General features: G+C 42.8%; 1 protein-coding gene across 9 annotated transcripts in view; it reads right to left on the minus strand.

Annotated features, from left to right (window-relative positions):
* SIL1 (SIL1 nucleotide exchange factor) overlaps window positions 1-27,640 on the minus strand; it is a 277,751-nt gene that overhangs the window by 61,464 nt on the left and 188,647 nt on the right. For 6 of the 9 annotated variants that reach the window (XM_008255096.5, XM_017341087.4, XM_070076184.2 and 3 more), the window contains 2 exons: window positions 19,153-19,344; window positions 7,582-7,703 (listed from right to left, as the gene is read on the minus strand). In XM_008255096.5, the coding sequence (XP_008253318.1) occupies window positions 7,582-7,703; window positions 19,153-19,344 (314 nt within the window). The remainder of the gene's footprint in view (window positions 1-7,581; window positions 7,704-19,152; window positions 19,345-27,640) is intronic. The other 3 variants (XM_008255099.5, XM_089335931.1, XM_070076185.2) reach the window with 1 other exon arrangement.

Genomic DNA, 27,640 nt, shown 5'->3' on the forward strand with positions numbered 1-27,640 from the left:
ACCTTGGAGACTTTCAGGCCACAAAAGGAGTATGATTTCCATACCAAATGTGCTCTTAGCCTGGCTTGGATGAAGAATTGTGGGGGAGAATTTTTTTCCCTACTCAAAGCCAAATTGCCTTAATAACTACTTTTGAATGAACGATTTCCACTTTTCTAATTCACTCTTCATGAGCCGCCATTTATAAAGCCTGTTGAAACCAAAAGCTCTCTGTCACTAGGGAACAACCAGTGTTCCTAAGACAGCTGTCAACTGCAGTGTTCTCAGTCTCCCAGGATTTGACCTCTCCATTTAAATTTGGCTATAGGATTTCTCTCACTTTCTTGAACAGTCACCACACAAAGAACATGACAACTGTGCAAAGTGGTGGTCCTGAAGTTTCTTATTCTCTTAATGTATCAAGCATTTAAGGAAACGTTTAAATGTGTCAACAAGCATCTTCAGGTACTCTGAATTGAGGGTTTCCTGAGAAATGTAAGCTGCTACTGCCTCATACAAGTCACACAGTTGTTTTCTGGCTTGTTTTGTTACTTACTATTTAAAATTTAATTACAGAAATAATGCATACTCACTGCAAAGTTCTTTTCCCCAAAGTATTAATTTACCTTTCAATTACTTTATATGTATATGTGTATATATATACAATTACTGATGTTTTATGCATACTTTTTCTACATTCTTCATTTAATAGTATATCTTCAGATACAGAGCAACATTATTTATCATACTGAAGTACTTGTCACCAAACAAAAGAGAAGAAGAGAAAATAAAGGACCCTCTGCTATTGGTGTCTTGTCTATAATGGTTCCCACTCTGAAGAAGCTGTTGATTGTACTGGAGAAATAGATGGCAGAACTAACAAACAACAGACATCGATGCATTCAGGAGTTAGCTGAGAGCCCAGAGGGCAAATGCTAATTAAGCTGAAGATAAAGAAAAGAACTCTGTGGACTGGGGACAGGCAGGAAGGAATTAAGAAACAGGGAGTTAGCATCAAAAAACTCGGAGAGCAGCCACATGGAGAATGTGGAGGAGGCAGAGGCACATCTCAGAGATGGATTCTAAAGAAATGCTGAAGGGACAAGTTCATTAAGCAAAGCGATGCCTCCCTCCCCAAAATGAAGTCTTGATTCCTGCAGTACTCAGGGCAGCTGGTCAGGCTTAGAGCTCATTTTCCATTTGTTATTAATTGCTATTTGAAAAAAAGTAATCAGACTTTGAATGCAGCTTAAGAGCTATGGCTATCCAATTGCCCAAGCCAATCTTGGTTAATATGCTAATCAATCTATAAGATACAAATGGTCTGAGCACCTCTCCTCTCTCTGGAGAAGTGTGGAAAAATTAGCAACTGGAGACAAGAGGTCAAACTAGTCCCAGGGGTCACATTTGAACTTTTATTTAAATGCTGGCATCTCCAATGTCTGACCTCATCCCAATCTCTAACCTTCTATTTTCTGGGCCTTCAGCCAGTGAGGATAAACACTCATTTCCATGGCTTTATATTTTAAAGGGTCAAGGTGTGGTATCTGAATCATCCACTAACTATTACATCATTAATTAATAATAAAAACAGCACTTTCCACTCAGCTTCCATATGTTATCTGAAAAACAACTCATTCCCTGAGTATCAACTTATTTCCTTTGTTTCTTTTCTTTTTCTTTTTTAAGCTTATTTATTTATTTGAAAGGAAGAGTTACAGAGAGAGGAGGAGAGACAGATATCTTCCAGCTGCTAGTTTACTCCCCAAATGGTGGCAGTGGTTTGACTGGGCCAGGCTGAAGCCAGAAGATTTATCTGGATCATTCATGTGGGTAAGGAGCCCGAGTACTGGGCCATCTTCTGCTGCATTCCCAAGCATATTAGCAAGGAGCTGGATTAGAAGTGGAGCAGCCTAGACTTGAACCAGCTCCCATATGAGATGCCAGCATTGGAGGCCGTGGCTTAACCCACTGTGCCACAATGCTGGCCCCCATTATTCCTTTGTTTATTTATTCATGCAGTAATTATTTCCTGAGCATTCTCTCAATGTTAGGTCCTGTGCTACTCACTAGGAACACATCTAGATTGAGAAAAAAGGACCTTACCCCTCCTAGTACTAATAGGTCAGATCAATAATAATCAGGTAATCTCACAGATACCTAACTGCAAACTGAAATGAGTGCTATGAAGAAGCAGGGATAATTTAAAAAGAATTTTAAATATCTAATAAGGAAATGTTACCAATATGAATATAAATTCAATTGCAAGTAACAGAATAATGACTAAGAATGCTTTAAAAACAACAAGGACATTTAATTACCTCTGCAAGCAAAGTCTGCAAGTTCATGGTTCCAAAGCCACCATAATGGCTCAACTACATCACGAATTTTCCTGCTCTGCTATCCTCCTCACCGCTGGCTGTTTGCTCTTGATCTTCTCACCTCCCTGATCCAAGGCCGCTGCTACAGCTCTACTACAACTGCAATCATAGCAGAAAGAAGTAGGCAGGGTCTCCTTACCACCTTTCTTTTATAAGAGCAGAATTCTTCCCAGAAGCTTCTAAGCAAACAACTCCTTATGTCTCAGTGGTCAGAACTATGTCACATGCCTAACTCTAAATCAACCCACATGCACAGAGAATGAGATTGCAAAGCCTGGTTTGGACCATTCATGGCTCATTTCTTGGCACAAAGGGAAGGAACACCCTCAATCAACATGATGCTGCCCTCACAAGAAGATTCTTTGAACTAGATGAAAAAGGGGAAATGGTTGCTCAGTAGGCAACAAATATGGAAATAAAAATCCACAGGACTTATTCACCAACTTAATGAGAGAACAAAGGGATAAAGAATCCTTAAATATCATTCAAAAGTTTTAAGCTTGGGTAACTATAATAATCATGGGGACAATAACAGATACAAAGAGAACGAGAGAGGAAAAAGCTGGTTTATAGGGACACAATGATGAGGTCCACTTGGTTTTCCTGATGTTTGAGATGGAAACATTTTGACAGAAATGTGGAGTGAGATCTCAGGAGAAAGGCTGGACTTGAATGTAGACATAGGAGTGACTACATGAGTAAATTAGAGAAAGAAGAGGGCAGAAGAATGGTGACAAATGGTTACAATCAGAAGCCAGTAAGATACTGCTGTGGCCATGGGAAAAGGACAGGGAGTGATTAACTACACACATCTCAAACCTAAGGGACTGTAATGCCATAGCATTACACAGCAACCAAGAAGAAAAGCTTCCAAGGGAAAGTAGTGGCTAGCACTGTTTACAACCCCAGAGATGTCAATGACAGCAAAGTACTCTTGAATATGTGTAGGCCTGGTAGGGACAGAATCCAAACTGTAGGAATAGCATTTCTGAGTACATGCACAATAAGCTCATGTGCACTCACTGATAACCTTTTTTGTCTACTCTTTCAGTAAGTTGGGGAGAATACAGGGTGGCAAGTTGATGGACAGGTCGATGGTAGGACAGGGTCAATAGAAAGATAACCTGAGTACATCTGCAGGCTAAGAGGAAGGAGCCTAGACACAGCGAAAGCAGTGAGGACACTGAAGTTGATTAGGAAAACAGGAAGATATGCAGGGCTGGGGGTAGGAGCAAAAATGTGTTCAGGAGGAGACATGACACTTCTAGACCTACGTAATTGCATAATAATTCATACACAGACACAGACACACACACAGACACACACACGAGAATGTAGGTTATTAAGAGGGAGGGAGGATTCCTGAACAGACTGAGGCAGCTACATGAGAATGGCAAAGTCAATGCTATCTAGGGCAGGCATACCAGTTTCTTTGTTTTTAAGGTTTTTTTTTTTTTTTTTTTTTTGGTAAGGTAGAGTTAGAGAGAGAGGAGGGGAAGAGAGGGAGGGAAGCAGGGATCGAGGAAGGGAAAGGAAAAGGGAGAGAGGGCAAGGGGGAGGGGGAGAGAGCGAGAGAGAGAGCGCTATTGCTGGTTCACTCCCCAAATGTCCGCAATGGCTTGGACTGGGCCAGGCCACAGCCAGGAGCTAGGAGTTTCTTACAGGTGTCCCACGTGGGTGCAGATTCAGGCACCTGGGCCATCCCTGCTGCTTCCCTAGGCAAAGCAGGGACCTGGATCTGAAGCAGAGCAGCTGAGTCTCAAACTGGCGCCCACATGGCATGCTGGCATTGCAGGCAGAGGCTTAACCTGCTACAGCACAATGCCATTCCCCTAGTTTGTTTGTTTGTTTGTTTGTTGACAGGCAGAGTTAGACAGAAAGGTCTTCCTTCCGGTGGTTCACCCCTCAAATGGCCGTTACGGCCAGCGCGGCACCGATTTGAAGCCAGGAGCCAGGTACTTCCTCCTGGTCTCCCATGCGGGTGCAGGGCCCAAGCACTTGGGCCATCCTCCACTGCACTCCCGGGCCACAGCAGAGAGCGGGACTGGAAGAGGAGCAACCGGGACTAGAATCCGGGGTGCCTGTGCTGCAGGCGGAGGATTAGCCTAGTGAGCCTCAGTGCCAGCCCACTAGTTTCTTAATAGTTAACTCCTGGCAGCCAAAAGGTAAATGCTACATACAGGGAGATAAGAGGAAAACAAAAGTAGGCAGCCAGTTTGCTGAGAAATAAAACCAAAACCAGGTTACAGAAAACAGTCTCTGAAATTCATAAAGCTTTTCTCAGACTTCCCTTAAGAGAAACAAAAGATGTGTCTGGGACTCCAGAGATTCCTGGGAGGGCAGACTGCAGACAGACACTCACAGGTGCCAGCATGAGATGAAATTAGGTCACAGAAAGGCAAAGAAATGTAACTGAAGAAGGAAAAAAAAAATAAACCATGAAAAGATGGAGCTGCTAAAATCACTAGCTCCCAATCCCTGAATATTCAGAGTTGGCCCTGCCTCACCCCTGGCCTAGAGTAGCAGAAAATGAGTGTGTGAACCACAAATGTGAATAAATACTGATATGTGTTATTTGATACAAGATACATTGTTGTTGAAGAGAAGAAACAAGCTGTATTTCAGAGGACGTGTGACATTCAGTGGCCAAGTCAGTTATATTTATATCAATTTGCTCTTCTTGATCTTGCAATAATTGCTATATGTTTAATATCAGGGAAAAGCTCTCTTCATCCACAGAAATGTGTGTGGAGCCTTACTGAGCAATTAACCCAGACAGGCAAATGGTCCCTCTCGCACAGCATCAAGATTGCTACCAAGAGATCTGTGACAGAACATAACCACCTTAACAGGATAGAAAATGAGAAAGATAAAGGTTGGTGCTATAGAAAGAAAAGAAACAAGCATTTTCTCAGACTGAAAACTCTCGTAAAAAGGACACTTCACAGTGAGAGTGATGAAGATACATACAGACACCACCTTATCACTGACAGCGGCTCTTGTAACCGTCTTCAAAGACTTACTGGATACTAGGGTACTTGACAGTCACTCAACTTTATGAAACACACAAGACACCTGTCATTGCTCCCTATCAATAAACCTTTGCAAGGGTTGTCCATGGGCACACAGACAGGAAGTAGGGAAAACAGACTTGAATTCTTTACTTTCTAACTCCAGGTGAAGGGTCTGACCAGTCCTCCCAAATAATCAATCACCTACACTGAATAAGCAGTACTCTTGCATCAGAAGCAATGACCTCTGGCTAACAGCCCCAGCCCCGTGACCCCATGGTCTCAGGGTGCTCACAATTCCTTTAACAAAGGGCAAGCTCATCCAGCCACAGCGTGTGTGTGTGTGTGTGTGTGTGTACACATGCACACACATGTATACTGCAGTAGTTATGGAGATGCAGAACCAATACTTAGGACAACAAGAGTAAATAATGAGATCAGACTAGAGCCCTGCGACTGGCCTCTCTGTGTAGAAATAATCTTACCTTGCATCAAGTTCCTCTCTGCATAAATATTGACATTTTCATGGCGTTTAGGAGCACGCCATTGGCTTCTGAAAGATCTGGCACCACACCATGCTGTCACTGTAACAGCTCTCCAGTGAGCCATCAAAAACCCAGCTAGCACTTTTTGAATATAGCAGTCTGATTGCCACCAAATCACTAAATTGCAATATTTTATATTATATTTATTTCTATTTAAGTTTTAGTGATGCTGCATAAATGTTGACGTGGTCTTACACTCATCCAATCAGGGAAAAGTCCTAATAACACCACATAATGGCACAGCCCCTGGAAAAGTTATGGTCTGCTAGGCAGTTCCAATGCATGCTTATGTCACTAGTTAGTCTCCCTTAAGTAGGATGTGACATGAAAATATTATAGTTTCCCTCAAGAAATGTATTTCTAGAAGCAATGGTAAGGGATGTATTCATACTGAAGGCAGAAAGAAAATAATTTGGAATAATTCAAAAAACTGTGTGGGCAGACTGGTTAATAATGTTTGATTTAGCTCTCTTCTAGCTCAAGAAGGAAAAAGTGAGATTGGTAAGTTCTGTAGTCTTTAAAGCCTTTTGAAGACAAGACTTGGATGTCCCCAGGCTGAGGCCACAGTGACTAACCACAATGATACTCAACACTTTTCCAGTGGCTGCTCAGGAGATTTCCCTGGGCTTCCTTGGAGCCTCTGGCTCTGGAAGGTGAGGCCAAAGGAGATGGCATCGCTGTGGAGATCAGGGCCTTATCTTCAGTAACACAACCACATGACAACAGGGCTTGAAGACCAAGGCAGTATGGTGAGAAGGGAGACAGAGGCCTGCAGTGTCCTGTCTTTCCCCATGGAATGACTCTTCCAGGTTTCCCAGCTCTGCTCCTCAACTTACTACAAAAAGCATCAGAGAATCCGATTAAACAAAGATAAGCATGGGTAACACGAAAAGGAAAGTCTACAAAAGAAAATGTGTTGAGAACAGCCTTTCTCCTGCTATATTACAAGTCCTACATCTAAGCAAGGCAGCCAAATAGCCACCAACCAGGCCTCTGCATCAAGAATCAGAGTATTTGTTCCTATTTTGTTGGCATAAATGGTCCTAGAAGCAGATTTCCAAAAATGGGTGAATATATTGAGTTCCAACAGATCAAATACAGCATGAAGGCATCTTAACCTTTTATTATGAGTATGATGGATGTGGTGTCCATCTATCTTTCTGTAGCTTCTCTTCCTAGAGACTATCTCCCTACAACTCTTGCTTAACCAGTTTTCTAACACAAGACAGATTGGCTGAAATTCTAAAGAACCCCCAACCCGAAGAGTATGAGACAATGCGGGGAAGACACATTCCCACTAAAGGCCTTCCTTGGTCAGGGTCATCATTCATTCATCACTTGATGCCAAAAGGATAAACTACTGGAGTTCATTTCTCTCCCACTCTACTACCCGTGTATGGTCTGTTTATTAGCTTTGGATAAATGTGACCTAAGATGTGTTATTAAACGTCCATGTCTAAAAGATAGAGGGGACAGAGTCACAGATGGAGACAACATGGGTCAAAATTCATATGCACTTGGAATAGTGGCAGAATCTCATTCTTACTGCACTTTCATTGGGATCGCACTGAAATGTGAGATGTGCTTAAGTTCAAGTGTAACCTTCTTCCAAGCCAATTAGGCTACCTTATCCTGGCCAATGGGACGCTGGACCTCGGTACTCACCTGGAAAAGGCAGCCCCCAGAACAAATGCAGCATATTCCTTCACCAGGGACTCTGTGCTGTTCAGTCCATTGATTACCACTTGAAGGCCTCCAAAGGATAGCAGGTCCTGTGCATTATCCATCTGCAATAAAGGCATCACTTAGTATACTATAGACACCAAGGAAAGGAGATCTCTTCTCACACCCTTTCTTTGATAACTGTCCAAAAACAAAATAAAAAGTCAACTACAAAGCAAGAGTGGCTTTTCTGAATAACTAGAAAGAGATATGTAAAAATGAAATCAAATTTTTAAACAGATTTAAATTTGAAAACTCCTAATTCATCTAAAATGACTTATCAGCACCTGCATGGGAATCAGCGGAAATGGCACCTAGCTCTTGCTTATGCCAAACACGTCCTGGAAAATTCTAATATGGTAATGAGTCACAAAGCTTATTCCTAATGTACAAGCTGTTACCATAAAGAATCTGGTGTCATCAGCAACACTAAATGGTGCCATGCTTCCTGTTGATGTCCAACTCCAATGGTGGCAGTGAAATCAGCAAACATTTAAAAAAATTAAGGCTGATTTTTATTTTTTATTTATTTATTTTTAAAAGATTTTATTTATTTATTTGAAAGTTAAGAGTTACAGACAGTGAGGAGAGACAGAGAGAAAGGTCTTCCGTCTGCTGGTTCACTCCCCAAATGGCTGCAACGGCCAGAGCTGTGCCGATCCGCAGCCAGGAGCCAGGAGCTTCCTCCGGTCTCCCACATGAGTGCAGGGGCCCAGGGCCATCTTCTACTGCTTTCCCAGGCCATAGCACAGAGCTGGATTGGAAGAGGAGCAGCTGGGACTAGGCCGGCCATATGGGATGCTGGCGCCGCAGGCGGAGGATTAACCTACTGCACCACAGCACTGGCCCCAAAGGCTGGTTTTTAACTAGAAGCCAGAGACTATAAAAAAAAGTCCTATGGATAGAGGAGGTGGGGTACGGAGGAGAGTGTTCTAAGAGTGCTAGGAGAGGAATGACATTAGAACCCTTCTTTTCCATCTAAGGTTGATTGAATCTAAAGACATTCATGATCAAACCTGTACAAAAATCACTCTCAGTGCAGACATTTCTATCACATAAAGTTTTAATAGCATTTGTTTCAGCTATCATTTCAGCTCCAAATCCCAGAGTCCTATCTCTTCCCCCTCCCTCTCTCCCTCTCATTCTATAGAGGATCTCATTCCCCAGGCTTCATTAGTATCCTAGAATAAGAAGACTCAACTTCCTCAGAAGGGCACTGGATCCTGTCTTTTTCATATAATAGCTACAGTCTCCCTTGAAAGTGTTTTTGTTGCTACAAAGGATGCCTCTTATCCACATGCTAATCCCACTCTAAAAATTCATTAGGAAAACTCAGGAAGGTAGACCCCAAAAGCAATATGACTGCTATCCACTCTTCTCCAGATTCTACAGAGCCATTTGCCACCGTACTTACTTCTGCCTCCCAAATTGAAGAGGGCTCTTGACAGAAATGGAGGGTAAGATCAGATACTGATCTGAGTCCACCAATGATTTTGGGCAAAGCTGGCTTATTATTTTCCATCACTTGGAAAGACATTGTTACATATTTTGATGGGATGTCCACAAGAACAGGGGTTTTTGTCTATCCATCCACTGTTGTAAATCCAATGACTAGAACATTGCTATGCTTATAGTGAGGTGCTCAATAAATAATCACTGAACTGATGAATATGAATTTGATCAGGAAAAAAAGTGTTCCTGGGATAAAACTGCAGTGTGAATTTTAAAAAGGCAATCTGGCATATCTGTGCCAACAAAATGGATGGGCCCCTGGTACCACAGACTAGGAAAACGGCCAATCCAGGTCATGAAGTAAGCACGAAGCCTGCTCTGTCTCATGGCTCCAGGGAAAGACTAGGATTTTCCAACCCCAATCTGACCTCAATGAAGAGGACTGACTACTGAGCCACAGCCTGGCCCACCAGGGAGACTCAGAGTTGGGGGCTTTGCTGACAACAAGCACCTTTCTTCTTCACCTGCTAAGGTTTAAAATAAATGAATTTATCCCTATCCTTGGTTCCTCCCTCCCCTAGGTTCTCCCAATGCTGAAGCATGGTTTAGAATCCTGTCCCTCCATGCCTGACAAGGACACTTACAAACCTGATAGAGCAGCTGCCACTCTGTTGGCCCAAAAGCAACACAGTCCCGAGTCACGGACAAACTCTCCATCTTAGATTCGGCTTAGCTCTACTACTACACCAGTGATTCAGTGTGATATGAACGCTGATATGTATTTTAGCCTTTTCAAGATGTTTTCTAAGTTTTTATTTTACTGGCAGTAAGGAAGGAAAGGTGTATTCTGCCCACTGTGCACCCAAAGCTGGGCCCTCCTCAGGGTGACAAAAGAGATGGCAGGACCACAGCTCAGGTCCACAGCTCCCAGAAAGAACAAGAGCACTTGGCTTTCCATGCCTGAAATATTCTCATGAGCTTTTCAGCCAGCTCCGAATGCCTTTAGGGCTGATTCTGAGGCCAGAGTGCTATTTAGGACATCTGCCATTCTATGAGTCTGCTGAGTATCTCACTTCCCATGTTGGATCACTCTCCCCTTTATTTACTCCATCGGTTAGCGTTAGCAGGTACTAGACTTGTCTATGTGTTCCCTTTGACTCCCAGTCCCTTCACCATGACCAACTGTGAACTGAAACTGATCACCTGGAACAGTGAGATGGCATTGGTACATGCCACCTCGATGGGATTGAATTGGAATCCCCTGGTATGCTTCCAACTCCACCACTTGGGGCAAGTCAGCCTGAGCATGTCCCAAATTATACATCTCTTCCCTCTCCCATTCCCACCACCATGTTCAACAGGGATCACATTTCAGTTAATTTTCAACACTTAAGAATAACTGTGCATCAATTACAGATCTAAACCAGTCATATTAAGTAGAACAGACAAAAAAAACTACTAAGAGGGATAATGTATTAAGTTGTTCATTAACAGTCAGGGCTATGCTGATCAAGCCACCATTTCCCATAGTGTCCACCTCACTCCAACAGGTTTCCCTCTTGGTGTTCAGTCAGTCGTCACCGATCAGGGAGAACATATGGTATTTGTCCCTTTGGGACTGGCTTATTTCACTCAGCATGATGTGTTCCAGATTCCTCCATTTTGTTGCAAATGACTGGATTTCGTTGTTTCTTACTGCGGTATAGTATTCTAAAGAGTACATATCCCATAATTTCTTTATCCAGTCTATCGTTGATGGGCATTTAGGTTGGTTCCAGGTCTTAGCTATTGTGAATTGAGCTGCAATAAACATTAGGGTGCAGACCGCTTTTTTGTTTGCCAATTTAAATTCCTTTGGGTAAATTCCAAGGAGTGGGATGGCTGGGTCGAACGGTAGGGTTATCTTCAGGTTTCTGAGGAATCTCCAGACTGACTTCCATAGTGGCTTGACCAGCTTGCATTCCCACCAACAGTGGGTTAGTGTCCCTTTTTCCCCACATCCTCGCCAGCATCTGTTGTTGGTAGATTTCTGCATGTGAGCCATTCTAACCGGGGTGAGGTGAAACCTCATTGTGGTTTTGATTTGCATTTCCCTGATTGCTAATGACCTTGAACATTTTTTCATGTGCCTGTTGGCCATTTGGATGTCCTCTTTTGAAAAATGTCTATTGAGGTCCTTGGCCCATCTCTTAAGTGGGTTGTTGGTTTTGTTTTTGTGGAGTTTCTTGATCTCTTTGTAGATTCTGGTTATTAACCCTGGCACTCTGGCAAAAGATCTCTGCGAGTGAGATCCCAGTGGAAAGAACAGGTCATCAAAGAAGGAGGTACCTTTCTCTGAAGGGAGGAGAGAACCTCCACTTTGACTATGACCTTTTCTATACAAGATAAGAGTCGGAGAACTCAGAGGGCTTCCATAGCCTTGGAAACTCATGACTGGAGCATAGGGAGATTACTGATGCCATAGACAGGAGTGTCAATTGGTAAAGTCAACAACAGGAGTCTCTGTGCACTTACTCCTCATGTAGGATCTTTATCCTTAATGTGCTGTACATTGAGATTTAATGCTATAACGAGTACTCAAACAATATATTTCACTTTGTGTTTCTATGGGGGTGCAAAATGTTGAAATCCTTACTTAATGCATACTAAACTGATCCTCTGTAAAAAAAAAAAAAAAAAAAAAGAAAAAAAAAAAAGAAATTATCAATTCCCAACTTGACTCTCACTGGGATTAAACATGACAATAGGTCTGCTCTGATTTCATCATCATTTAAAAAAATCATCTATTATTTTTCACTTTATGTTTCTGTGTGGGAGCAAACTGTTGAAATCCATACTTAATGTATACTAAGCTGATCTTCTGTATATTAAGAGAATCGAAAATGAATCATGATGTGAATGGAAGGGGAGAGGGAGTGGGAAAGGGGAGGGTTGTGGGTGGGAGGGACAGTATGGGGGGGAAGCCATTGTAATCCATAAGTCGTACTTTGGAAAATTATATGCATTAAATAAAAGTTTAAAAAAAAAAAAAAAAGAACAAGAGCACTGACAGGTTCATAGACAGCAGAGCCAGGGCAAGGGTGAAATGGCGGTAAGGAACTGAGGAGCCACTTGAGAGAAGGCACAGGTACTGCCATAGGGTAGGTGGGGCAGACAGAAGCTGCTCCTTATAAATTATCCACCAACTGTTTTCCGCACGCCAGGTTTTGCTTTTCACATATCCTGTTTAATAATTCAAATGTGCGGCAAGGAATCCTGAGGTAAACCCAGTTTGGGTCCTTAAAGTCCATGGCTCCTCAAACCTCCATTCACTGAGTGGAACAGAAATGGAATGAGGAAGTTCTAGACCAGAAGAGTCTTATCTCCCTCAAAGCTAAGCACTGCATCACCTAAATTCTCCATCGCAGCTGGAAATGGCAGCCGAGTCATCTTCTTCAAATCACAGCTTGACACATCCATGCCAGCTTGACAGACTAGTCTAAATCATGAACCTTACACTTCCAGTCAAATGCCAATGACCCAGAACATTTCGACCCTCTTGCCAACACAGTGAGTTTGGCATCAGTCAGGGGACTGGTTCCTGGGATGACCTCAGGCTGAGACTGGTGATGTCCAAGAACAGTTTACCCTACCCAGTGACCTGTACAAGTAGAATGAGATGTCACCTTAGGGATGACACTGCCAGGTGACCAGAGGAGAAAGGGGGGAAAAATGGTTGAGGAACTGCTAGCCCAAGCTTCCTGTACATCCAGTGCTTCCTAGCTGTGGTACACTCCCCAGTCATCTCAGCGTTTCATGTGCAACTAAAACAAGAGCCTATAGAATGCTGACAGCCAAAGATCTACCCACGAATGTTAGGATGAGAAAGAATAAACACTGTCAGAGCAGGACTGAGTGGGCCAATAACCCCTAGGATCCTTAATGCTTTAAATATCTCTAGCAGAGAAGCTGTTGGAGTTTTTGTTTTTCACCCTGGACAGAAACACTAGAAGGGAGAAAGAGAAGGCAGGTTCATTTTTTTTTCTCTAAGAGATTACAATTATGGAGGCTTAAGAAAGAGTTATAAGCAAAAAAAGAAGATGAAGAGGCTGCCCCAAAATTCCTGCAGACACAGGGCACACTCATCCCCTCCCCAGAGAAGCTGGCAAACCCTAAAGAAAGGAAAAATGTGTTAGCCTGGTTTGCAGAGAACAGGATGCTGTCATGCATGAGAGGATAACAGGATTGGTATCTTGATGAGGATCTCAAATGAGCCTTTGATTATAATTTCATTGCCTCCTGGGCCACCACTGTCCCTGGTCTGGATCACGGCAGTAGCCCCCAGTCTGGTCTCTGTTTCTGCCCCAGGCTCCATCCCACCAAGTGAATGCTCAACACAGCAGCTCAAGGGATGGATGGATTGATTTATAAAGATTTATTTATGTTTTTGAAAGGCAGAATTACAGACGAAGAAGGAGAGACAGAGATCTTTCATCTGTTTGTTCACTCCCCAAATGGCCACAATGACTAGGGCAGGACCAGGCCAAAGCCAGGAGCCTGGTACTCCACCCAGGTTTCCCATGTGGATGGCAGGGTCCCAATTTCTCAGGCCATCTTCCACTGCTTTTCCAAGTACATGAACAGGGAGCTGGATCAGAAGTTGAGCAGCCGGAACTTGAACCCATGCTCATATGCAATGATGGCAGTGGTTTACTCCACTATGCCACAACTGTGGCCCCGGCGGGATCCTTTTAAAAGAAAAACAGATTGTAGCATTCTTCTGTTCAACAATGTCCACAAATATCCAGTTTTTTTCTCTTCCATGGTCTCCACAGCCTGCCATCCTCCTCTTCCCCTTATCTCTCTCTGAGCTGCTACTTCTCTTTCCCCTTCTCTGCTGCAGCTACACTGGCCTCCTTGGGGTCCCTCAAGCATACCAGCCATGCTTCCACCTCATGGCACCTGTACCTGCCATTCCTCCAACTTGAGACACCTTTCTCAACACTGCTCAACCCCAACCTGCTCCACTTTTTTTTGTCCATAAGATTTATCACCTTCAAGTATTCTATTTATAATTTATTTGTTGTGTTTGTCTATCTCCCTAAACTAGAAGGTAAGCTCCAATTTTATTCATAGATAAACCTCCAATGTTCGGAAACAGTGCCTGCTAGGGTGTCGCTCCCCCTCTTCATGGAGGAACGACACAGGACCCTGCGCTGTTCTTTTGTCTGCTCGGCCCTCCCCGGGTTTGCTGCTGGTTCTTCCCGGGTTGGCTACCGTCCCTTCCACCTCTGTGGAAGGGCGGTTCCCCCTGCCACTTTCCCTACTTCCGCGGGGGAGCGGCACACCGCCGGCCGGCTCTCTCAGGGGCTGCTCAGGTGTTTCCTTCAGATAGATGTTCCCCTTAGATGTTCCTGGTGCATGTTGTCTCTCTCCTCCTTTATAGTCCTCTTCCACCAATCCCAACTCTGCTACCCACACGCCGAGTATGCTGCTCTCCTCCAATCAGGAGCAGGATCAGCTCCTGCAGGTCATCACTCAAGTTGGCGAGAGGCAGCTGCGTAGAAGTTGTTACTCCTCTCCCAGCGCCATATTGTGGGAGAGCAGATGTATAGAATAAGTCTTAATTCCAGTAACAGTCTAGTCCGAGTTGCTCCCCACACTAGGGTACTGGATAAATTTATTTATGGAGTAAATAAATGGCTTCATTAAGCTTCTTCTTTTTTTTTTTTTTTTTTTTTGACAGGCAGAGTGGACAGTGAGAGAGAGAGACAGAGAGAAAGGTCTTCCTTTGCCGTTGGTTCACCCTCCAATGGCTGCCACGGCCAGCGCGCTGCAGCTGGCACACCATGCTGATCCGAAGGCAGGAGCCAGGTGTTTATCCTGGTCTCCCATGGGGTGCAGGACCCAAGCACTTGGGCCATCCTCTACTGCACTCCCGGGCCACAGCAGAGAGCTGGCCTGGAAGAGGGGCAACCGGGACAGAATCCGGCACCCTGACCGGGACTAGAACCCAGTGTGCCAGCGCCGCAAGGCAGAGGATTAGCCTACTGAGCCGCGGCGCTGGCCTTTAGGCTTCTTTTTCCTTTGCTTCACCTACTTACTTTTGAGCTTCATTTAAAAGATATCAGTTTCCTGTGAAAAGCAGAGTGGTCAAAAGCTTAAGGTCACAAAGAGTTTTAGGTCACATACTGCTGTAGACCCCAGCTCTGCAACTCACTAGCTGAGTGATCTTGAACAATCACATAATCATACAAACTGTGCCTCATTTGCTTCAGTTAAAAAATGAGATTATGGATGGGAGTTTGGCATAGAGGTTAAGGTACCACCTGGAATGCTTACATCCCACATTGGAATGTCAGAGTTCAAATCCTGGCTCTGCTCCCAATTTGTTTCCTATTTTTTTTTTTTTTTTTTTTTTTTTTATGTTTTGACAGGCAGAGTGGACAGTGAGAGAGAGACAGAGAGAGAAAGGTCTTCCTTTTGCCGTTGGTTCACCCTCCAATGGCCGCCGCTGCAGCCGGCGCACCGCGCTGATCCGATGGCAGGAGCCAGGAGCCAGGTGCTTTTTCCTGGTCTCCCATGGGGTGCAGGGCCCAAGCACCTGGGCCATCCTCCACTGCACTCCCTGGCCATAGCAGAGAGCTGGCCTGGAAGAGGGGCAACTGGGACAGAATCCGGCGCCCCGACCGGGACTAGAACCCGGTGTGCCGGCGCCGCAAGGTGGAGGATTAGCCTAGTGAGCCACGGCGCCGGCCCAATTTGTTTCCTATTAATGGGCATCTGGGAGGTAGCAGTTGGGTCCCCGCCATATATGGGAGGCCTGGACTGAGTTCCTGGCTCCTAGCTGCAGCTCCTGCTGCTGTGGGCCTTTAGGAAGTAAACCTACAAATAGAAAATTTCTGTCTCTGTCTCTATGTCTCTCTCAACATTTCAAGTAAATAAAAAGTCAGTTCTGGAAAATGGAATGTGGGGTGAGTGTTGTGGGACAGAAGGTTAAACTGTGTTTCAGGATACCTGCATCCTATATCAGAATGCTGGTCAACTCTCAGAAAATCCAGCTTCCTGATAAAAAATGCCTGGGAAGGCAGTGAATTATGGCCCAAGTACTTGGGTTTCTGTCACTTACGTGGGAGACCGAGACAGAGTTCATGGTTTCAGTCTGGCCCCAGCCCTGACTATTGCAGGAGTTAGGAAAGTGAACAGTGGATGAAACATTACATCTCTCTCTCTTTCCATCTCCTTCTCTCTCTCTGCCATTCATTTCTTTCAAAAAAAAAAAAATAGAAAAAAAATTAGGAGTCTGCATTGTGGCACAGCAAGCTAAGCTGCTGCTTGCAAAGCCAACATCCCATATCAGAGCACTTGGAGTCCCTGCTGCTCTGCTTCTGAGCCATCTTCCTGCTAATGTGTCTAAGAAAGAGGCAACTGATGGCCCAAGTACTTGGGGCCGTTCACACATGTGGGAGACTCAAAATGAGTTCCTGGCTCCTGGCTTCAGCCTGGCCCAGAACTAGATATTGTGGCCACTCGGGAAGTGAACTAGCAGATGGAAGATCTCTCCCTGTTGCTCTGCCTTTCAAATAAATAAATGCCTTTAAAAAATAAAAATGGGAGTAATATTGGTGGCTACTCATGGTAGCTACGGAAGTCAATTAATCAGTACTAAGCATTTGGAACAATGCCTGGTACATAATAATGCTCAATAAATATTATCTGTAACTACCTAATCAATTATCTCCCTGCATCAGACTCTTCAATGGTTCTTAGGATCAAGGCTAAAATCACACAGACCATAATATTCCCAAGCTCACCTCTGACTCCCCAACTTCCTACTCTATCTATGATATATTCTTCCCCCATCTATTGTGCCTCAGGTACTCCAATTTTTTCCAGGCTCTCAATCTCAGCAAGCTCTTCTCTGCACATGTTGTTTACTCAGCCTAGAGTGTTCTAATCCAGAGACTGACCAACTTGTTCTAAAGGACTTAAAAGTTAGTGTTTACTTTGTGGGCCATATGATCATTGTCACAATTTCTCAACTCTGCCACTGCAGCATGATAACAGCACAAACAAGTAGGGGTGGCTGTGTCCCAATAACAATTTATTTAGACAAACAGGCACGACCAGAGGGTAGCTTGGTTCTCCCCCCAACTCCTTTACTGACTAAGCCCCAGTCAGACTTTAATGCCCATCCTGAATGGCACATTGTTTCAGAAGCCTCACTTATTGTTCGTGACCAGGCTTAAGTTCCCCTGTTATGTACTCCTGTATCACCCTGGAGGCCTTTACAAAATCTTAAATTATCTCATTATTTTTTAGTTTACTTTTTTAAAGATTTATTTATTTGAAAGTCAGAATTATGCAGAGAGCAGAGGCAGAGAGAGAGAGAGAGAGAGAGAGAGAGACAGACAGTCTTCCATAATCTGATTCACTCCCCAGATGGCCACAATGGCTGGAGCTGGGCCGATCTGAAGCCAGGAGCCAGGAGCTTCTTCCGGGTCTCCCACATGGGTGGCAGGGCCCCAAGGACTTGGGCCATCTTCCACTGCTTTCCCAGGCCACAGCAGAGAGTTGAATTGGATGTGGAGCAGCCAGAAATTGAACTGGCACTGTGGGGAGCAGGGCCTGTCTCCCGCAACATGGCGAAATAAGTACTGAGATTACTGAGACTAGACTAGACCACTGAGACTATTAAGACTAACTCTATGCATCTGATCTCCCATCAGATGGCACTGAGAGGGAGTAAACAAATCTTACACAGCTGCTTCGTCAATTAGCTCTGATTGGAAGAAAGCGGTGTGCTCAGCACGTGGGCAGCAGAGCACGGATTGGTGGGAGAGGACTATAAAAGGGGAAGAGAGACAACATGCGAGACCCCCTAAGAGAGTTGGTCAGAGAGCTTGTTGGTGCTGCTCCTCCACGGAGGTGGGGGAGCAGCAGCAAATCCAGGAAGGACCGGTGTCGTTCCTCCGTGAGTGGGGGAGAGACACGGCACCCATATGGGATGCCGGCACTGCAGGCAGCAGCTTTACCCGCTGCGCCACAGCGCCGACCCCATTTCTTAGTTTATTTAATAGCTCATGATTTCGCTGCTTCTTCTTCAAGACTACTGGCTAAATGGGGCGGGCTCTGTGTCTGTTTTACCTCTGCAGCACCTTAGTGTTGAAAACAGACAAAGGAAGTAACACTCCAAACAGAAAAGGGTCTGACTTCAGGCTCTGAGTGCATGACTTACTGTAACAGATATGGGACTACATTTAAAATAGTCTAGGGGCCGGTGCTGTGGTGTGGTGGGCTAAAGCCTCTACCTGCAGCACTGGTATCCTATATGGGCATCAGTTCGAGTCCAGGCTGTTCCTTTTCCGATCCAGCTCTCTGCTATGGCCTGGGAAAGCAGTGGAAGATGGCCCAAGTACTTGGGCCCCTGCACCCACATGGGAGATGTGGAAGAAGTTCCTGGCTCCTGGCTTCACACTGGCCTACCTCCAGGTGTTGTGGCCATTTGGGAGTGAACCAGCGGATAGAAGACCTTTCTCTCTGTCTCTCCCTCTCACTGTCTGTAACTGCCTCTCAGATAAGTAAGTAAAAAATCTTTTTTTTTTTTTTTTTTTTTTTTGACAGGCAGAGTGGACAGTGAGAGAGAGAGACAGAGAGAGAAAGGTCTTCCTTTGCCGTTGGTTCACCCTCCAATGGCCACCACGGCCAGCACGCTGCGGCTGGAGCACCGCGCTGATCCGAAGGCAGGAGCCAGGTACTTCTCCTGGTCTCCCATGGGGTGCAGGGCCCAAGCACCTGGGCCATCCTCCACTGCACTCCCTGGCCAAGCAGAGAGCTGGCCTGGAAGAGGGGCAACCGGGACAGAATCCGGCGCCCCGACCGGGACTAGAACCCGGTGTGCCGGTGCCGCAAAGCGGAGGATTAGCCTAGTGAGCCGCGGTGCCGGCCAGTAAAAATGTTAAAAAAAAAAAAATTCTATACCCTGGAAGAGAGGTCAATGATGCTGATATTTTCTTAGGATTTAGGGCAAGGGGATTTCTGGAGCTGTTAAAAGCCAAACTTAAGAACAACGAAATACAGTACCTGGTGGACATAATATTCGAGATCAAAGAGTGCAGCAATCTTCTCTTCCAGGCTGGAGTTCGAACTATTGAACTTGTTGATCAGTCGTACCATGATCTGCATGTCAGTCTCAATGACAACATTCAGCTCATCAAACTCCTTCTTCAGCTCCTCAATGGGGCGGAAGAGCCTTTTTACTTCAGCCTGCCTTGCCTGAGGAAAGCAGCAAAGAGAGGATTGATCCACTCAGCTGGAGACACCCATGCCCAAGATGGCCTAGTCCACCGCAGGTGCCCATCCTCAGAGAACTGCTGCTCCCAGACTCACAACCTTCTTCTCTATCTCCACTATTAAAAATCCTGATATTTTCTAAGTCTTCTAAGTCTGGAGAATAGAGCCCTCAGAGTTTACCATGCAGGCCTCTGCTCCAAAATCACAAGATTTTTGAAGGTTCACTTATTCAAGTGCAACTTCAAACATTCAAGAAGAATGAAAGTCTTATGGATCAGGCTCACCTTCAACTCCTAACTACATATGTGATGGCAAAGCTCAAAGGTAAAATAATCCACACCCCAGTTCTCTATCTTCTACAACCATAGACTATCTTGGCTTTGCCCTGCCCATCTTAGCAACATTTGAGGGAAACCCAGATATCAGAAACTGTGGGTAGGAGCTGTCAGAACAGGAACAATTTGCTGATGCAAATTAAATCACTGTCATTACTGTCAATCTAACCACAGGTGTACAATTTGTTCAACTGTTTGAAATGGCTAAATTACTGTATGTACTATACTGAAATCTCGAAAAATTTTCTCTCAATCTCTCCCCACCCCATACACATATAAAGATTTTTTAAAATGAAGTTATATAGGAAGAGAATAAGACTTTAATTGTTTTTGTCCCAATTTTAGTGGACAGCACTTATGGAAAGAGTCTGAAGGTCACTGTGGTTGATGTATCTGTCTTCCAAGAAAAATTAAAAAGCACGAACATTTATAAAAAGCAGGATGATGAGCAGCTGTCAGCTCCCAACTGCTCATCTAATACCTATGGGTTTCTCTCCCCAGTTACAAGCACTCCATAGAAACACTGACAACAGAAACCAATCAGCCTCTTTGAAAAGTCCAATCTCCTAGCAGAGCAATCATGTCCACAGGGTGCTACATCCTGATTCTCTCAGCCTGAACAATGGGAACTCCTCTACCTGGCACCCAACTAAAGAACTCAACGATGGCTGCCAAAGCTAGGCAAGGAGGTATGCAAGAGCTGAATCTTTTATAGAGCTATGGGATGACAGGCAAGTGGGCACAGAAGAAAAGAGTGACCTCTGCCTCACAAGATGATGTGTGCCTGTCCCTCAAGAAGACCTTTAAAATTTTTTTTTATTTGGAAATAATATGTTCATTGGAAATTATAAAAATAGTACAAAGTTTATAATACACTCTTCATCTGGCTTCCTCCAATAGCAACATCTTAAATAATGAAAATATAAAAGCAAAACCAAGAAAAGGACATAGGTACAATACCGGTAACTGACTGTAGGTTTTGTTCAGATTTCACCACCTTTCACATGTACTTATCTGCATATATGCATGTATAAAATTTTATCCAAAATATACACATGGGTAATCACCAGAACAATCATGTTACCATACCCATCAATAGTTAATCTCTTTTTCTGACAAAGTAGTATTCCATGATACATATACATAATATGCTTTGTTTTGACAGGTTGAAGAACATCTGCGTTGTTTCTGTTTTTTAGATATGGTAACTAAAACTGTTATGAACATTTGCACACAAGTTTTTATTTAAGCATAAGCTCTTATTTCCCTGGGATAGACGCCCAAGAGTACAATGGTTGGATTAAATGTTAAGCTTATGCTTTATTTCATAAGATACTGCCAAAATGTTTTCCAGAGTGGCTGTACCTTTGACACTCCCATCACCAATGTATGAAAGATCAGTTTTCTCTATTTCCTCACTTGTATTCATTATTATCAACATGTTTAAATTTCAGGCATTCATACAGATATGGAGTGACATATCACTGGATAGCATTAGCATTTTATAATGGTTAATGATACAAACCATCTTTTCATATGTTTATTCATTATCCATATATCCTCCTAGGTAAACTGAGAACATTTTTTCTAAATAAACTGTTGGTCCTTATCGTTGAATTTCTTTTCTAAGTTGTTTCTTAAAAATTATTTATTTGAAAAGTAGAGGGGCTGGCACTGTGGTACAGTGGGTTAAAGTCCTGGACTGCTGTGCCAGCATCCCATATGGGTGCTGGTTCAAGTCCCAGCTCCTGCACTTATGATCCAGCTCCCTGCTGATGCACCTAGGAAAGCAGTGGAGGGTGGCCCAAGTCCTTGGGCCCTTGCACCTGCATGAGAGACCCGGAAAAAGCTCCTGGCTCCAGATCATCTCAGCTCCATCACGGCCATTTGGGGAGTAAATCAGCGGATGGAGGACCTCTCTTCTCCGTCTCTTGCTTTAACTCTGTCTTTCGAATAAATAAATCTGTTCTTTAAAAAGAAAAGAGAGACAAATACAGAGATATAGCTGTTATCCACTGTTCCATTTCTGATCCAGCTCCTTGCTAGTGTGTCTGGAAAGGGAACGTGTGCCTAGAAAGGGAACAGAAGATGGCCCAAGTACTTGGTTACCTGCCACTCATATAGGAGATTCAGAGTCCCTGGGTTCTGGTTTGGCCTGGCCCAGGCCTGGAGCTGTTGCAGTCATTTGGAGAGTGAACAGAAGATCTCTGTCACTTTGCCTTTCAAATAATAAATAAATCTTTAAAAAATTAAAAAAAGAAATTTGACAACATTAAAAGCACAAAGGATAAAAGATTAGAGGTTGACCAACATTTTTAAAGGAGCATAACTGTCAAGAAATAGAAGAGATGCTTAATTCCTATCATAAGCCATACAATGAGAAACTAAGCACTGTTCAAACTATTCTTTGATAAGTTTTTCATAAAGAAATACAAAATTTTAATTCTCAACGTGCCTAACTTTTAAAATTAGACTACTAAATAAATTAGCATTGCTATCTTTCCATATCTATACATAATTTTAAGCAAAAATGTGGTTTTTTACTTGTTCAATAAAAACTGTTAAAGATCATGGAACAATCATAACTTCCATAGATTATTAAGGCTGCTTTCCATAGCTTTAGTTTGCACACCCACCCAGATCTCAAACATGGGTGGTCCTAGTTTCCAAAGATTTTCTCCTACATTTAGTTCTAAAAGCTTTTTATAAGTTTTTCATGTTTCATTTTACATTTAGAGCTATGGTTTCAAAATGATTTTTAAAAAATCTTATTTGTTTATTTATATAAAAGAGATGAAGGTACACAGACACACACAGAGAGACAGAGACAGACACAGGTACAAAGATAACCCACCTGCTCGTTCATTCCCCTAAATGAAATGCAATAGCCAGGGCTGGGCCGAGCCAAAGCCAGGAGCCCAGAATGTAATTTTTTTTTTTTTTAAAGATTTTTATTTGAGAGGTAGACTTATAGACAGAGAGGGGAAGAAATAGAGAGAAAGGTATTCCATCTGCTGGTTCACTCCCCAAATGACCACAATGGCAGGAACTTGGCTGGTTCAAAATCAGGAGCCAGGAGCTTCTTCCAGGTCTTCCACATGGGTGTAGGGCCCTAAGCACTTGGGCCATGTCTACTGTTTTCCCAGGTCATAAGCAGAGAGCTGGATTGGAAGAGGAGCACCTGGGACAAGAATCAGCACCCATAAGGGATGCCAGTATCAGAGGCAGACCCTTAGCCTTACTATGCCACAGTGCAAGCCCCACTGGAACTCAATTGTGATCTCCCATGTGGTTGACAGGGATCCAAGTACGTGAGCCATCAGCTGCTGCCTCCAAGGAAGCTAGACCCACAAGCAGAGCCAGGACTCAACCTCAGGTATTCTGGTACTGGACGCGGGCGTCCAAAGTGATGGTTTAACCTCCACATGAACATCTGCCCCTGAATTTTTGTTTTTTAAGAAGGTGGCAAGTTTAGGTCATGGGTCATATTTTTGTTTATGCATATCTACTATTTGTTGAAATCCCTGTTTTCTGTTGAATTCCTTTATGCACCTCTGTCAAAAATCAGTCAGGTGTATGGGTATGGGCCTACTTCTGGATTTTTTATTCTATTGCAATGTTCCATTCATTAACTATGTTTCTCTCCCTCCACCACACTTTGTTGATTACTGCAGCTACAGAATAAGTCTTAAAATCCAGTAGAGTAATTCTACTTTATGATTCTTTTTCAAAATTGTTTGTTAGTCTAGTTCCTTCATCTTTCTATGTAAACTTTAGAATAAGCTTGTCTATGTCTATAAAAAGTCTGGCTAGAATTTGACAAGAATTACATGTTACCTAGATCAACTGGGGGAGAACTGACACTTTTACTATACTGAATCTTTCAATACATTGACACAGTGTGTCTTTTCACTGATTTAAATCTTTGATTCAATCTCATCATTGTCTTTCATCAACTTTTTAATTGTCAGCATAGAGATCCTATACATGTCTTCTTGGATTTATTCCTAAATATTTCGTTTTTAAGGAAGCAATTATAAGTGGTACTGGTGAGTTTAAAAATATTTTCACCTTATTTGAAAGGCATAGAGGTAGACAGAGGTTTTTCTGTCTGCTAGTTAACTACCCAAATGTCCCAAAATGCCAGGGCTGGGCCAAGCCAAAATGAGTTGCCCAGAACTCAGTCTCAGTCTCTCTCATGCGTGGCAAGAACTCAAGTACTTGAGCCATCCTCTGCTGCCCCCAGGGTGCCCATTTGCAGGTAGCTGAATTGAAAGCAGAGCCAGGATTTGGACCAACACTCCAAAATGAGATGCAGGCATCCTAAACAGCATATTAACTACCCACCCCAGTATGTTTTTAACCGCAATTCCCACATTATTAATTTCTAGTATATGAGAACACAATAAATTTGTGTTGTCTTTGTATACTCTGACCTTGCTGAACTCAATTATTAATTCTAGCTGGTTTAGGATGGGGGGTGTTATTTGAGATTTAGACAGTCATGTCATCTGCAAATACAAATAGTTTTACCTCTTCCTTTCTAATCTGTATTTTTTCAAATTTCCTTCTCTTGTCTTACAGCATTGGTCAGGGACTTTGCTGAATAAAGAATGACAGTGAAAACCTTTGCCCTGTTCTTGACCTCAGCAGAAAGTGTCCAGTCTCTCATTAAGTATGATGTTGGGTGCAGACTTTTTTTGGTAGATGCTCTCTATGTTTTTTTTTTTAAAGATTTATTTATTTATTTGAGAGGTAGAGAGAGTCTTTCATCTGCTGGTTCACTCCCCAAATGGCCTCAATGGCAGGAGCTGGCCGGAACCAAAGTCAGGAGCCAGGAGCTTCTTCTGGGTCTCCCACGCAGGTGCAGGGTCCAAGGACTTGGGCGATCTTCTATTGCTTTCCCAGGCAATAGCAAAAAGCTGGATCAAAAGTGGAGCAGCCAGGTCTCAAACTGCTGTCCACATGGGATGCCAGCACTGTAGGGGGCAGCTTTACCCACTATGCCACAGATCCAGGCCCCGGTAGATGCTCTTTATCAAGTTGAAAACAGTTTATATTTCTCGATTTCTAGTATTTTTTTTTTTTTGACAGGCAGAGCTAGTGTGTGAGAGAGAGAGAGAGAAAGGCCTTCCTTTCTGTTCGTTCACCCCCCTAAATGGCCGCTATGGCCGGCGCACTGCGCCAATCCAAAGCCAGGAGCCAGGAGCTTCCTCCTGGTCCCCCATGAGGGTGCAGGGCCCAAACACTTGGGCCACCCTCCACTGTCTTCCCGGGCCACAGCAGAGAGCTGGACTGGAAGAGGAGCAATCGGGACAGAATCTGGCGCCCCGACCGGGACTAGAACCTGGGTTGCTGGTGCGGCAGGCGGTGGATTAGCCAAGTGAGCCGCGGTGCCGGCCATTTCTAGTATTTTATCATAAGAATGGATGTCGCATTCTGCTAAATGTTCTCAGTGTTTCAAGTAATACATGATGATGCAGTTTTTCTTCTTTAGCCTATGGATACAGGTGATACTAACTGATTTTTGGATGTTAAACCATCCTTGCATTCCTGTAATAAATCCCACTTGATTGCCATGTATAATTCTTTTTATATATTTATAGATTTGATTTGCTAATAGTTTGTTGAGGATTTCTACATTTATGCCAATGAAGGATACCGATAGAGGGTCTTTTGTTTCGTACTTTGTCTGGTTTAGGTATCAGCATTAACACTGGCTGCATGTAATAAACTGGGAGTATTCCTACTCCATTTTTCTGGATGAGATTGTGCAGAACTGATGTTAATTGGTTTTCATTATAAATTGAGTTTAATGGTTAGAAGAATATTCAGATTACTTCATATTGGGTAAGTTTGAATAGTATGTATTTCTGAACTATTTCATGTAAGTCTTCAAATTTAGATGAAGAGAGTTGTTCATAAAATAATTTTATTTTACATTTAATGTATGTAGGATCTATAATGTAACAGGTTTCAATCCCAATACTGTTTATATCTCACTGATTTTTTACTTTATTAGTCTTCAGAGAGGTTTACCTCTTTTTGGTTTTGCTGATTATCTCTTTTATGTTTTATTTATTTACTTTTTTATTTGACAGATATAGCTAGACAGTGATAGAGAGAGAGACAGAGAGAAAGGTCCTCCCTCCGTTGGTTCACTCCCCAAATGGCCGCCACGGCCAGAGCTACACCAATCCGAAGCCAGGAGCCAGGTGCTTCCTCCTGGTCTCCCATGCAGATGCAGGGGCCCAAGCATCTGGGCCATCCTCCACTGCCTTCCTGGGCCACAGCAGAGAGCTGGAGAGGAAGAAGAGCAAACAAGACTAGAACCCAGAGCCCACATGGGATGCCAGCACTGCAGGCAGAGGATCAACCAAGTGAGCCATGGCACCAGCCCCTACTTTTATGTTTTAAATTTCATTGATTTCGGCTCTCTATTATTTGCTTCCTTCTGCCTGCTTTGAGCTTATTTTGATCATCTTTTCCTATTTCCTTGATGTAGAATCTTTTATTAGACTTCAGATTTTATTTTTCTAATATAAGCATTTAGCATGATAGATTTCTCTTTCAGCTTTAGTTGTATTCCACAAATTTGGTAAGTTGGAATTTTTTTTATCCAGTTCAATGTACTTTTTACAAACTTTCATTGAGATTTCCTACTTAACACATATGTTTGGAGAGCCTCCTGCTATCTACTACTGACTTCTGGTTTGATTCTTTTATTGTCACAAAATACACTCTATAATTTCAAGTCTTTTATAATCTAGAATATAATGTTATCTTGGTGAATGTTCCATGGACACTTGAAAACAATATATATCCTGTTATTAAATGGAATATTCTAAAAATGTCAATTAAGTCTTCCTGGTATTATGCAGCTCTTTCATATCCTTGCTGGTTTGCTGTCCAGTACTTGTTTTAGTAATTCTGAGAAAGGAGTGTTGACATCCCAATTTTAATTGCAGATCTGTTTCTATCAGTTTTATCATTCAGCTATTTTGATTTACAAAGTAAAACTTTGGTGCATACACATTTAAAATTACTACATTTGTTAGTGGATTGATCCTTTTATCATTATGTAATATTACTCTGTATTGCTGATTCATTTCCTATGCTCTCAAGTCAATGTTACGTTTTAAAATTAGTACTTGTGTGATACACTTTCTATTCTTTTACTTTCAGTGTACCCCCTTTAATGTTATATTTGGGTTTCTTGTAGAAAGCATTTATTTGGACCATTTAAAAAATCCACTGTAAGAATGTTTCCTTGTTAGTATATTTGAATCATACATATATTAATGTAATTATTCTTATGTTACACCTTAAGTATGCCACTTTATTTTTTATTTTATGTTTGTTCTGTTATTTGGCTTCTCTACAGAGTTCCTGAGTACATCTGTTTATATAATTTTACACTGATTGTTTTACTGTTCCAGTATTTTATCACACTCTGTATAGAAACTATCTCCCATTATGTTCTTTAATCCTTTTCTTTTTATAACTGTCAGAAAAACTTTCTTTACATTGAGAAAGAGAATAGATATTATAATTTTTGTTTCAACTATCAAATAATTTTTAAAGTTCAACAAAGACTATTATTTTTTTCTGGGTTTTTATTAATTTAATTGGTCTTCCTCCTATATGTTCCAAGTTTCCTTCTACTATTTTTCCTTTCCAGTTGGGGAATATCTTTTAACTATTCTTTTAGCGTAGATATGCTAGTGAAAACTGTGCTTAATTTTCCTTTGTCTGAGTATGTCTTGATTTCTGTCTCACTGACTTAAGGGTATTCATGGCCTGCAGAATGTTGAGTGGACAGTTCATTTTTTTAAGCACTTGAAAAACGTGCAACACACTGTGGCCTCTGTGATTGTAGATGAAAAATTCACTATCATTCAATCACTGTTAATCACTGTTTCCCTTTAGATAACAATTTTGTT

The sequence above is a fragment of the Oryctolagus cuniculus genome, chromosome 6 (assembly GCF_051225735.1).
Source record: "Oryctolagus cuniculus isolate XC-2025 breed Fujian yellow rabbit chromosome 6, ASM5122573v1, whole genome shotgun sequence".
In the NCBI taxonomy this organism is placed as follows: domain Eukaryota; kingdom Metazoa; phylum Chordata; class Mammalia; order Lagomorpha; family Leporidae; genus Oryctolagus; species Oryctolagus cuniculus.